General features: G+C 29.8%; 1 protein-coding gene across 1 annotated transcript; it reads left to right on the top strand.

The window, feature by feature from the left end:
• Positions 1-758: 758 nt before the first annotated feature.
• On the top strand, positions 759-9,239 carry LOC106783578 (UDP-glucuronosyltransferase 1-8-like). The gene is made up of 8 exons (XM_014742661.1): positions 759-1,004; positions 1,836-1,906; positions 1,997-2,095; positions 2,836-2,975; positions 3,588-3,901; positions 5,991-6,210; positions 8,399-8,618; positions 8,948-9,239. The coding sequence occupies exons 1-8, from the start codon at positions 816-818 to the stop codon at positions 9,237-9,239; spliced, it is 1,545 nt and encodes a 514-aa protein (XP_014598147.1). The 5' UTR covers positions 759-815.
• Positions 9,240-12,580: the final 3,341 nt, after the last annotated feature.

The following is a 12,580-nucleotide window of genomic DNA, read 5'->3' on the forward strand; positions in this document are numbered from 1 at the left end:
TATTATGAATGAAAAATTATTGATTTTATTTGACAAATTTTAATAATCTTTATATGATTTTATAAAAATTATTGCAAGATTATTTTGCTACGAAAATAAATCAATTTTACATAGAATATTTCGTACGTAGAACATTCAAAAACTTTGAAAATAATTATACTATATATATATATATATATATATATATATATATAGCTTACGATTGTATATAAAGACAGTATTATCAGTATCAAGGCCTCCTCGAATCGATAAGAAAACGACTTCGATGAAATTCTCATTAGCTTTGAATAGCACCCTTTGTCTTTAGAGTCACATACAGAAATATCTGTCACGTGTCAGACGAGTCTTGAATTATTTCTTTCTTACGTGAAACTAAGAAAAGGAAGAAGAAGGAGAAGATAAAGAAGAAGAGGAAGAAGAAGAAGAAGAAGAAGAAGGAAGTAGAAGAAAGGAAAAAAATATATATATAGAGAGATAGAGAGAGAGAGAGAGAGAGAGCTATGGACTGGCCAATGAGAAAGTCGTTCACTTATTTACCGTGGCACCAAGCAAACTGATCGTGAAACGTGCTCTGAATTGTTCATACAAGTTCATACCAAACTCCTTTTCTCCTTTCTCTTCTTCTTCTTCTTCTTCTTTTCCTTTAACTACTAGATTCTCTTTTGGTGTTTAGAGCAATTTCAAAAAGCTCAAAAACTTGTTCAAAATTGTTTAGAACGTTCAATACGATCGTTTCCTAAACCCTTAAGTGTGTTCCCTTTCATCGTTTCAACAAAAATATAATCGTCGATAGTAGAATATCGAAATAGTATAAAATGAACATCGTTCTGATACTCTCAATAATTCTCATATTTCACCAGTGTAGTTTCCTAATCGATGGATTTCGCATTCTAGGCATTTGTCCTAGTACGAGTTATAGTCATCAACAACCATTTCAAGCACTGATGCAAGCATTGGCAATGCGTGGTCACAATGTTACTGTCATTTCAACGATACCATTAAAGGTATGTCTATTTTACACTTCATGTATATTGCATAGGTATCTATATGACTTAACAATAATCATAAACAATACCTATTTATAATTCTCACAACGTTTATAGTAATTCATTGATATAATTACTGATATGACAATTCTACGTATCATCTGTATCAAATATAGATATCTAAAACTGTAATAACCATAAATAACATATCAAATTCGGGAAACGTCGAATTTCAATTTATTCCAAAGACGACATCTTTCATTCAGATAAAAGCAAAGTCAAGTGGATTGCGAAGAACGCTTCAAACTAGTTCATAACGGCGTTTTAATAATTCAATAATTTTCTAGAACTCGGTCGAAAAAAGTTCGGGAAATATTTCAAATAGACATCCGAACTCTTTTCCTACTTCATCTACGTTTTCTCTTTCTCCTTTTACTTTTTATTTTTTTTTTCTTTCTCTTTTTCCCTCTCTCTCTCTCTCTTTCTCTTATTTCGTACGCTACCCTTAGATCTATTCCTTCACCACATTTTCTCTCCTTCTCTTCTTCTCTCTCTCCCTCTCTAAACTTGAGTTCAAAGTTACGCAAACTTTGTTCACCTTCAATTTACTCTTACTAACATTTCTCTTTGCTAAATGTGTCCTCTCGTGCTCCGATAGTACCTCGTTCTTTCCTTTTCTTCTTCTTCTTCTTTTTATTTTTTTCCACCTTTCTTTTTCTCTCTCACTTCTCTCGAATCGGTGATAAATTGTACCCGTTAGCGTGAACGGAAAGAACGAAATGGAAAGAGAGAGAGAGAGAGAGAGAAACAATCTTTTGTTATAATACAATGTAATATTGTTTTCTTTAGAAAAGTATACCAAATTATGAGGATGTTGATCTCTCGTTCACATATCGCAAAAGTGATTGTACTAAACTTAGGTGAGTTACCAAAAAATGTGAATTTTTTGTTTTTATATTATAGATAAATTAAATTTTAATTTTTTTTGCGGGTGGGTTTCTTTTTCACAGACATATGAATGCCTATGAGATTTTAATGAAAAATATGAAAGAAGCTAACGATCTTTGTGCCGAGCAGCTCTTCAGTGACCAAATTATGGAGTTACTTAAGTAATTTAAATTAATTGTGTCTTTTTACTCTCTCCCTTTTACAGGTACAAGACATTCTTCTACTAACACCTTCTCATAATATACAATAGTTAGTATTGTTCCCTTTACAAATCTAAAAGGGAACTAGTAATGAAATGTTGCTTGGCCGTTCACATTTAAATCAATTATTGTCTTTGTTCAAACAAATGATTCTTTAAATTGTTCTTTTCTATTTTTTCTTTTACAAGTAGTAACAATTTAATCTATTATGAAATATATCTGAGAAAAATATAAATTAAATCATATAAAATAGAAATATTTTTTGTATACATAATATATAATATGATAGCATTATATTCACTGTATCGCGTACCCAGGCACTACTACTACATACATACAAATATTTATCTAACGTTTGTATATTCACCTAACGTTATCGAAAGAAATTCTATCCGCACGGGCAAGCTGGCGAAATCTTTCAGAGACATGGCTGAAACGTGAGAGAAAACTTTTCCCCCACTGTCTTCGACGCGTTTTTCCTGTACTTTTAAAGAAGTTGTTCTGACCTGTAAAATCTCTTTTTCTTTCTTCTTTTTTTCTTTTTTTTTTTTATTTTTCTTCTTTCTTCTATTCTTTCTTATTTTCTGTAGAAAATTTAGGTACAATAATATGTGAGAACACGCTTCATGTGATTTTACATGTGCGTAATACAAATGTGTTCACATATAAATAAAATAATTATTAATTTCAATATGTTTTAGAAAAGAAAAAACTTTCGATGCGATTATAATCGAACAATTATGGTTTCATTGTTATTACTCATTAGTGAAGCATTATAATTTTCCCGTACTAATTGGATTTTTAAGTGTTGGAAATCTTCCATATGTCATGGATTCGATTGGTAAGCAACTATTTTGTATATATCCAACTAAAAAAGCACAATTCTCCCGATAAAAGCAATTATTTAGGAAATCCAAGTATCCTAATAGAAAGGACAAGCACAAACGTGACTATGGTTGTTCGTAGAATTTCGTGCTTTCTAGCATTCCCAAACGAACGTCGTTACCCAACTCGGAAATTGACGTAAATTGTCGGTAAAACAGAAAGTGCGAGCAATCGTTGGAAGGTCGAAAACCTTCTAGAAAACGGATAGATTGCTCGGTAGTGCTTTAACTTGTATCGGACGAGAAATAAAAGAGAAAGAAAACGGAAATACGAAAGGGTCAATGTGTCTTGCTTTATCTTCGTTTCTATCGGTATTTCTCTGGGGGAGGATCTCCTCTTTTATAATTTATTAATCAAATAAATTTATTTATTATAATATATTACAAGTAATCCAACAAAAAAATCAATGGTCCCGTTAATAAAACGAATTCGACTATATTCATTCTTATGATATATTAAATATTTCTTTTCAAAAATAATAGTACAATAATATATTGTATATCAAGTGTTTCTAGATACAGATCGCGAGAATGTCAATCGTAGTCGATCGTATTCTCGTTACTTTCAGGAAATCCGGACGATCCAATGTTGAATCCCGATATGGCTTACCCCTTCACAAATCGAATGAGCATGGACGAGAGAATTTGGAATGTATTATATACGAGCTGGACCAGGTTCTATTATAGATACTGGCATTTGCCAAGAGCACAACAGATAGCTGACAAGCTCGTACCGGATACGCCACTTTACGATATAGACAGAAACTTTAGCTTGATTATATTAGGTAATAATCACGTTCTTGGTTATCCAAAACCATTATTACCAAATGTGATCGAAGTCCATAGTCTTCAAATCAATGAAAAAACTGGATCTTTACCTAAGGTATTTCATTTAATTTTATTCCTTATACCATTCGTTTGTAATAAATGAACAAATGTCGTACACAAAAGTAATTATGCCGTTTATTCGTATTAATGGAAATCTTATTTTAAAAATAATACAACTATTTATAGAGACGAATATTCACATACAAAGAAACTACGTATTTTATTTAATTATTTCTTTTATCTCTCAATGTGTATGATTTAAATATGAAATTTAAACAACAATTATATACATTCTGGAAAAATTGAAGAGATATTTTATGAAAATATTTCTCTTATAATAATAATAATAATAATAATAATATTTTTCTTCAATAAATAAAACAATGAATAAAAAAACAATGTATCTCTATCACACGCGATTTTGCACAAATGATAGTTAATACTCTTTCGCATTGTAAAATGCGATTAACTGCCAAATCGTCGCTGTTAAGCAGCGTTTGATTATAACAGTATACAAACGGTATTAAAATAATCCTTTTTGTATCGAGGAGAGCAAAAAAATGTGAAATTATGTGCCATGGAAGTCAAAATAATCTCGTTGCCCATTGTAATTATTACTTTTAATAATACCATGATCGTCGCATCGTCATTATTATCATTGTTATTATTAAAATTTGTACGGGACATATTTTTCAAATTTTCTACCTTTATAAATTCGAATCAATAGTTTACGTAACATCATACCAATTTGGTCAATTAAAAAATTATCACTTTTTTTTCGATCCTTTTAATTTTTTTTTGTTTTTTATTGCAATTACGATCGTAATAAACGTAAATATCGCCAATTTAAATAATATTCACGATAAAAATCAATTAATTGGCTACCGTTGTAAATATAGAATACCAAGAGATTCATTTACGATAAGAATTCATTTTTCGAAGTAACATGTAATACTTTATATCACGATTAACCGAGATAACGACATTAACGAGATATTATTCGAAATTTACTCGTACCACACGATGCGGTACATTAGCAATAATTATTCATTCTGTTCTGTCGAATCGTTTAACATTCATTCATATATACATATATTCATATAAATAGCTTTAAATAAATGGTATGGGTAATAAGAGGATATCGATTAAACTATTTTTCGTTTGATGTGTAATTAAATTCTATAAATTAATATGTAAAGAAATTACAACATGAATTGATATATAATCAATTTCATTTGAAATTATAGACTTTTAATAATATTCTCTTTTATTTCATTTAATTTTATATGTATAAAACATTAATTGATATTAATTAAATTGAAAATGATTAACCCCTTTTAACATATTCGTTTTTCACGTATCTTTCTATATCAAAAATATAGTAAGTACATAGGTAACTATTGATTATCATGTTATACGATTGAACTTACGTATAAATATATCTGTATAGATATATAAGCTCTAGAGTATAACAGGCTGAAACGTTGGCCAAAATTCATCAGCATAGTCCCTCGAAGCGATCACCTATATCTCCTGCGAGTCCATGGTTATACCAAACGACAAAATTGTGCGTCGCAGGAGCATGATTTCTCTCGGGGATAATACGTAGTCGTTCTCACAGGTGACTACTGTTGGGGAAAGTTTACCTAGGGCTCAACATTGCGATGCGAAAGTAAGGGTCATTGCTGTTTACCGGTCCTCATTCCATCCTTACCCATGGGAACGAAAAACGAAACATTTTCCCGAAGAACATTTCCGCATACCCGCATTTACTTTACTTCAAACTATAACAACTATTAGGGAACAACAAAATTTTATCCAATTTTATTTTAAATCGAGATACATAAATACATAATATACATGGCATAATTATTTAGTTGTAATATATTTATAACAATTTATTTTCTTCATAGAATGGTTTAGAACAAAATTTATATAATATAATATTAATATTAATTATATTAATTATATTACTTAGGGTAGTTTAATAATATTATTATTACCTGGAACATCTTTGTTATTTTTTACTTAATAGAAAGAATTTTGAATTAAATCAATTGACTACTTAACTCCATCACTGAAAATCGATCAAAATCAAAATATATTCATTGATTGTACAGAAACATCGATGATCTTTTTTCCAGGATATTCGTGAATTTTTGGATGGCGCCGTAAACGGAGCCATTTATTTTTCTCTCGGTTCGAATCTGCAAACTCACCAGCTACCCAGTGAACCTTTGAATGCATTGTGCAACGCCTTGGGCTCGCTCAAGCAAAGAGTTCTATGGAAACATGCCGGAGACATGGCTATTCAGTCGAGCAACATCAAATTTGTGAAGTGGGTTCCACAACAAGCGGTTCTTGGTATGGCTACTGTTACCACTTCTTTTTCTTTTTCTTATTCTTCTTCTTATCCAGTTAAAGGCTAAACTTCGATATCAACTACTTTTCCGATATATTAATATATAAAATACTAAATAATTGTTAATCTTCAAAAAATACTAACTAGTGTTATTTATTTAGACACAAGATACTTAACATTATTCAATTATGAGTAATTACAAATTTGGACATTATATTTATTATAACGAACTTAATAGATAATATTAAAAAAAATAACATTTACAAATAATAATTTAGATAAATTTATTTAATTGTGAGTTAAAAATTGAAATTAGTTCTTTTCATTTTGGTTAATAAAAAATGAGAAAATCATACGTCAATTTAATTTTCAAAGTAGACGATAATTAACGGAGCGCACTATTTATAATTCTAAAGTTAATAACGTGAATAGAGAAAGGGAAAAACGTTTGGAGCTTCGTAAAGGGCCGAATTTAATGGCGGCACTCTTAGGTTCTCTTGCTTTCAGCGTCTTTAACGAAGTTGCATCCGACTTCGTACGATACCTTTCATTTACAAGAGGCGTTAATTTTCTTTACTCAACGCGGAATGCTCACTTTAAACATTAACCGTCAAACGATTCGAACGTAATTACTTGAGAGATGGCGTTCGCATCTTACACGGCACTTAACAGACAATAGAAAATTTCCCTTTTATAGGAAATTACTTTGAAAGAAGCCTCCTTCTCACGCTATAGTTTTCTTTACCCACAAAACTCTCTCTCTCTCTCTCTCTCTCTCTCTCTCTCTCTCTCTCTATTTTTCTTTTTCTATCTTACTTTTATGGAATGGTTTCTGCCAGAAACGATTACTGGAATCGATAATTCGTGCGAGCTTCTTCGAATTGAATAATTCAATTTCGAGATCGTTTGCTGGCTAACTCCTACTTTTCCATTCGTTCTCAAAGTAAATACTAATAGTGATCCGAAGTTACGAGAAAAAGAAACCGCTACTAAATAATATATATATAGTATAGAATACTTATGTATAGGATGTTTTCAGATATATGCTTTCCAAAATAGTTGTCTATATGGCTGTGTAAGACTATCCCATAAGTTTTTTACTTTTGTTTTATGCGAAATCAATAGACGATATTTATTGTTTAAGCTTGATTTACTGTGTTATATATGAACGGTATACTTTCAATCGATTCGTCCTTTTCGAATGTCTTGTATCGACCAAGTCAATGTAACGCAAGTCGATGGCCGATAATACATCCAAGTTATCCAGTTTCAAAACTAAGAACGTAAGTATTCGGTTTTGTGAAGACGATCTTCGGGACTTCCTTGAATCTTTCTTTGGCTCTCGAAGTCTTTAGTATAGTGCGACTGAACTTTCAACTCGTAGTAACTCTTTCCAAAGCTTTCGAATGGCTTTAAATTTCGATCCGTTTGAAATTTATGAAATCTGATGGTAAAAGTACGAGATATGTCTATTCTCTCTCTTTCTCTCTCTCTTTCTCTCTGTGTCTATCTATCCATCTTTTTTTATTTCCTATTTTTTACGATTTTACTATATATTTTATATAGATACTATGTTACAACTTTTATAAGTTTTGAACTTTTTATTTAGTATATTATAAATGTATTTATCTCTCCAATTTTTTTTTTTTCATATATTTTTCATTATTTTTTAAGTAACATACCACTGTATAACTTTTAATTTTAACTCTACACAGTAATATACTATATAATAAGATTATGGATATGCAGTACAACTACTTTACTTTACATTGGACTAAATCAAACTATCCGTTTATTTTCCTCATCCTATCTTATATGCAAATAAATAAGCTTTGCATGTTACACATCTTACCTTCTTCTTTATCTAGATAAATTTGTTAGTTTATTTATATTTATTTTACTATATGTATCTCGATTCTTTATTTTTATTATACATTTTATGCGCTTGAAAATTTCTTATTTTATGAAAAAGAAATTAACATAGATAGAGAGAGAGAGAGAGAGAGTACACATAGATAGAACCTAAATGGGAATTTTCCTTAGAGGAATATTCCATTGTAAAGAAACTCCTGATACCAGTTCATTCCTTCCGTCCAACTTCCATCCTCTCAGCATCTTCTTGTGGTTGTTTGAACGTTCGGGTAAATGTTCGATAGTAAACCATCAACAAAGGGTTACTTTCACTTGCAGCACATCCAAAGGTGATGGCCTACGTGATGCAGGGTGGTCTGCAGTCATTGCAGGAAGCTGTGCATCATTCCGTACCTCTGATAGCCATGCCTTTCTTTGGCGATCAACTTTTCAATGCTAGGAAAATTCTTGATGCTGGAATCGGGCTTACCTTGAACGTTGACACCATGACGGAAGAATTGATCGTACGAACTATCACAGAAGTCGTGGAGAATAAAACGTAAGACTATCAAAATTTAAAGTTTAATCACATTAAATAGTCTAAATAATATCCTTTGGGATAGATATAATACAATAGGATGATAATAACAATTATACAATATATTATTAATTGTAATAATAATTATATTCCTTATATACATACATGTGTAATGTGAGGATGATTTTAATGGTGAAACTAACTGTGATAATAATCATAATTCATATATATACATATGTAATGACGATGATTCAAATGATAAGATTGATGGAACATAATGTTGCTTTAATAATTTAAAGCTATATTACACATTAGAACGTTAATAATATATATAGTGTGTTTCCTTGCAGATACTTGCACAATATCAAATTAATATCGGACATTTTAAAGGATGAACTAGTACGTCCAATGGAGAAAGCAATTTGGAATGTTGAACACGTTCTGAAGTTTCCTAATTCTAAACACTTGTGCTATCACGCTAGGGATATGTCATGGATCGATTATTATTCGACGATACTACTGATCCTTCTAGTTCTCATGATTTTAATATTCATCAGTGGTGCGTGCTTTATTGTCATTAGAAAAACTGCAAGAAATTATTTGTATCTTTACATAGAACACAGTAAATCCAAAAAGGAATGATATCAATATGAACAAAATATGTTTAAGTATAATAAATAATAAAATGGTAGATATTATTTAAAATTTTTTTTTATATATATATTTTTTTTTTTATATTCATTCGAAATTGAACCAACTATTTATTATATCACACACGAGATTCCATTATACGTCCTCAAGATAAATTCGATACAACGGTAGCATAATTTATTGAATAAAAAGTGTCAACCACGTTTCCATATTAATTATAAAAAAATTTACGATATTACGATGCTGTCGGGTCCCTGTATATATATATACAAAATGTCCCAACGAGAAACGTTCACCTGGATTACTATGAAATTTAGTGATTTTTCTACAAAATAAGAGATAGATGTATTTTGTTTTCAAAGAGGAGAGATCCTTGTCATAATTTACCTACTTTTAAACTAACCCCCTTCAAAATCCTAAATGATTAAAAGAATTAAGTGACATACTATTTGAAATAACGCTTAAATCTCCTTACTATGGTAATATTCTTGTAGTTTAAATTATTAGTTTTGAAGAAAATGAATTTCTAAGTTTCAAATACAATAAAATACAAAATTTAGTGTAAAAATTAGTCTTATATTTTATTTTCAAATTTTCTTATCTGATTTTTAATGTCGTTGATCTCTTATTCATTCGGTAATAAAATCTTCGTTTAATAATAGAACATTTTGCAAAATTCTCCTAATATATTCTCGTTATTTTCGATGATTTCTACGATCAACAGATTAACATAGTTCTCAAATAAATTGAAGTATGATTTTTTAGTTAAATTATTCCTATAAGAAAAAGGGATTAATAATATATGTTATCCAATTGATTGCAATAGAACTTCAGCAGGGCATAATTGAAAAATGCTATCGAATTATAAAAAAAAGTAATGCATAGTTTTTAATGAAACACTGTGATAAAAATTTTATCACAGCTTGGATGTCAGAGGTTCGCATTTTTAACATTAAATAAAATAAAAATTGTTTTTCATAATTAAATTTGCATATCATTGTGTTCGAACTTAGAAAGAAATTATTTCAAAAACTCGAATATATACCATTTCTAGGTAATAAAGATTGTTAACTAATTGATATTATCAACCGAAGAGTAAAGGGTTACTGACGATTGCTAAGCAAACAAATTAGAAATTTATAATATCGACGGACGAAAAAAAAGAAACCATTGTATAGAAAAACTATTGTGCAAATTTTTGTAATTATTACTTTTTTACCGTAGGAACGCTAGGAAAAAACCTTAACAGCAAAAAAAAATCAAAAAGTACTCTTAATTGCTCACTACTTGCTCAAATTTTTTATATCAAATATTTTCTATTTATCGTTAATTAATTGAAAATAATTATTAAACTTTAAATAATTATGAAATGGCGACGTCATGAGTGGGAGATATGTTATACACATGCACAACCACAAATTCAAGGCGTAAGCACACTTAGAAAAAAATAAAAGTAAATTTGGTATACCTGAATGAAAATTTAAAATAATTATATTTAATTTTTAGTGTCTCTAAATACGTGTGTGCCTTCAGAAATGCGTTTTTTATGCATATATATTTTAAAAAATAAAAGAAAATCAAAACGAGTAGATGATAAATCCATATAAATATATATCGAAATTAATCACGATTAGATAAACTAAGTACGAAGCAATGCATATAAGACATTTATTAAATGCTTTTCTGGACGCGAAAACGAGTAAATTAATGCTCGGTTTCACCATTACTAAACGCGAACAAAATACGTAATAAAAAAGGAAGTGCATTAATTAATTGCATTATTAATTAAATGAATTTAACATCAATGAGACAAGAAAACCTGAACTAATAAACATGCAATAAAATACAATGCAATATACAATTTTCATGAGTAACTCCTAGAAAGGAATTACTCATGTGCTCGTCACTAATTTATTTAATTAATTACAACCAGTAACTCGTGCTTATTAGGACCTTTCATCCTCGACATGATTGAGCACCGGAGGGAGTTTAAATTTTTTTGACTCACTCCGTAAGAAGTTCTACGATGGCTCCAAAACACTCCTACTTCGTAGCAAGTATAGCAGTCTAACGATCCATGGAAGATCCATCAAAGATCCATCGATGATCCATCGAAGAATTCATCCCACATGAAAGTCCGTTGTCATATCTGTAAAATAAAATAGAACAAAATGATAATTTATATGTAATATGATCCAAAATCGTATCAAACAAAAACGAATAAAATGTTAATGAAAATGAATACTTACAATGCATTCCAATGGRATGAAACTCAATTGCACCATGGTGATGCACCTCGCGTGAATCTAATGACGCGGTATAAACGAAAATAAGAAACTATAGATGAGTTTCTTATCGCTATACCGGAATTAAATTATACGACGAACAACACTGACTCTAATTCGCGTATGATTTTAATTTATTATGCGCCCGATCACTGACTCTACAACTGCATCCAAAGACTGCTTTGCACACAGTCAATGCAAGTATCAAAATCTTCATTGATGCACTGACTCTAATACACGAACAGTCTGTGCGACTGTTTAAAGATAAAAATGCAACTTTACTCGAACAAACTCTAATGCAATTACTGCTTTGTTCGCAGTTAATTTAATATGAAAAATTTCTAATAAAATCGCGTAACACGAATGAATTGCAATTAACGAACGAACGTGCTTCTAAAATCCGTGATTTTAATTATATATTTAAACGATATAATAACACTCTCGTATATTGCTTCGCGCACGATTGCAATCTGAAACAGAAATAAAAAACAAAAGATATATTAATATCGCTTTTATAACAAACAAATATTAAAAGAATTAAGAAAATGTTTAATACAAAAATCTACTTACTTCGAGTCTTCATTGATGAATGCACGATGGGTTTCCTACCCTTAGGATGACGATGAATAAAATAAAATAAAATAAAACATTGATAGGTTTCCTACCCTTAAGATGACGATGAATAAAATAAAATAAAATAAAACAATCTGTAAAGCTGAAACATACTAAAAATTATATTATAGTACAATATTCCCTGTTAATCAAAAAATACTTTACTAATACAATCTTACGATTTACAGATTCGCAAGAGTATTTGGATATTTAGAAAAGTGCAGCATTGTTTAGGCTAGTTTTACACTCGTATATACTTTCTCATCTTTATATATATCAAATACATATATAAAAGATATACTTGGCAATTTTAAAAGGAATATAGTCAATATTTTTTTTAGCATTTGAACGAACAAACATCTCGGCTTTTTTCTATTATACCGGTAAGCTCGAATAATATACTTTTTTAATCGGTAATTAATTATACATTCACAG

This window comes from Polistes canadensis, unplaced genomic scaffold (genome assembly GCF_001313835.1).
Source record: "Polistes canadensis isolate GaletaPanama2010 unplaced genomic scaffold, ASM131383v1 scaffold_0, whole genome shotgun sequence".
Classification (NCBI taxonomy): domain Eukaryota; kingdom Metazoa; phylum Arthropoda; class Insecta; order Hymenoptera; family Vespidae; genus Polistes; species Polistes canadensis.

Excerpts from the sequence above, each read along its gene's own strand:
- LOC106783578 (XM_014742661.1), top strand. The coding sequence starts at position 816 with ATGAACATCGTTCTGATACTCTCAATAATTCTCATATTTCACCAGTGT. Across the intron at positions 1,907-1,996 it reads AGTGATTGTACTAAACTTAG|ACATATGAATGCCTATGAGA; the intron begins GTGAGTTACCAA and ends TCTTTTTCACAG. Across the intron at positions 8,619-8,947 it reads GAAGTCGTGGAGAATAAAAC|ATACTTGCACAATATCAAAT; the intron begins GTAAGACTATCA and ends GTTTCCTTGCAG.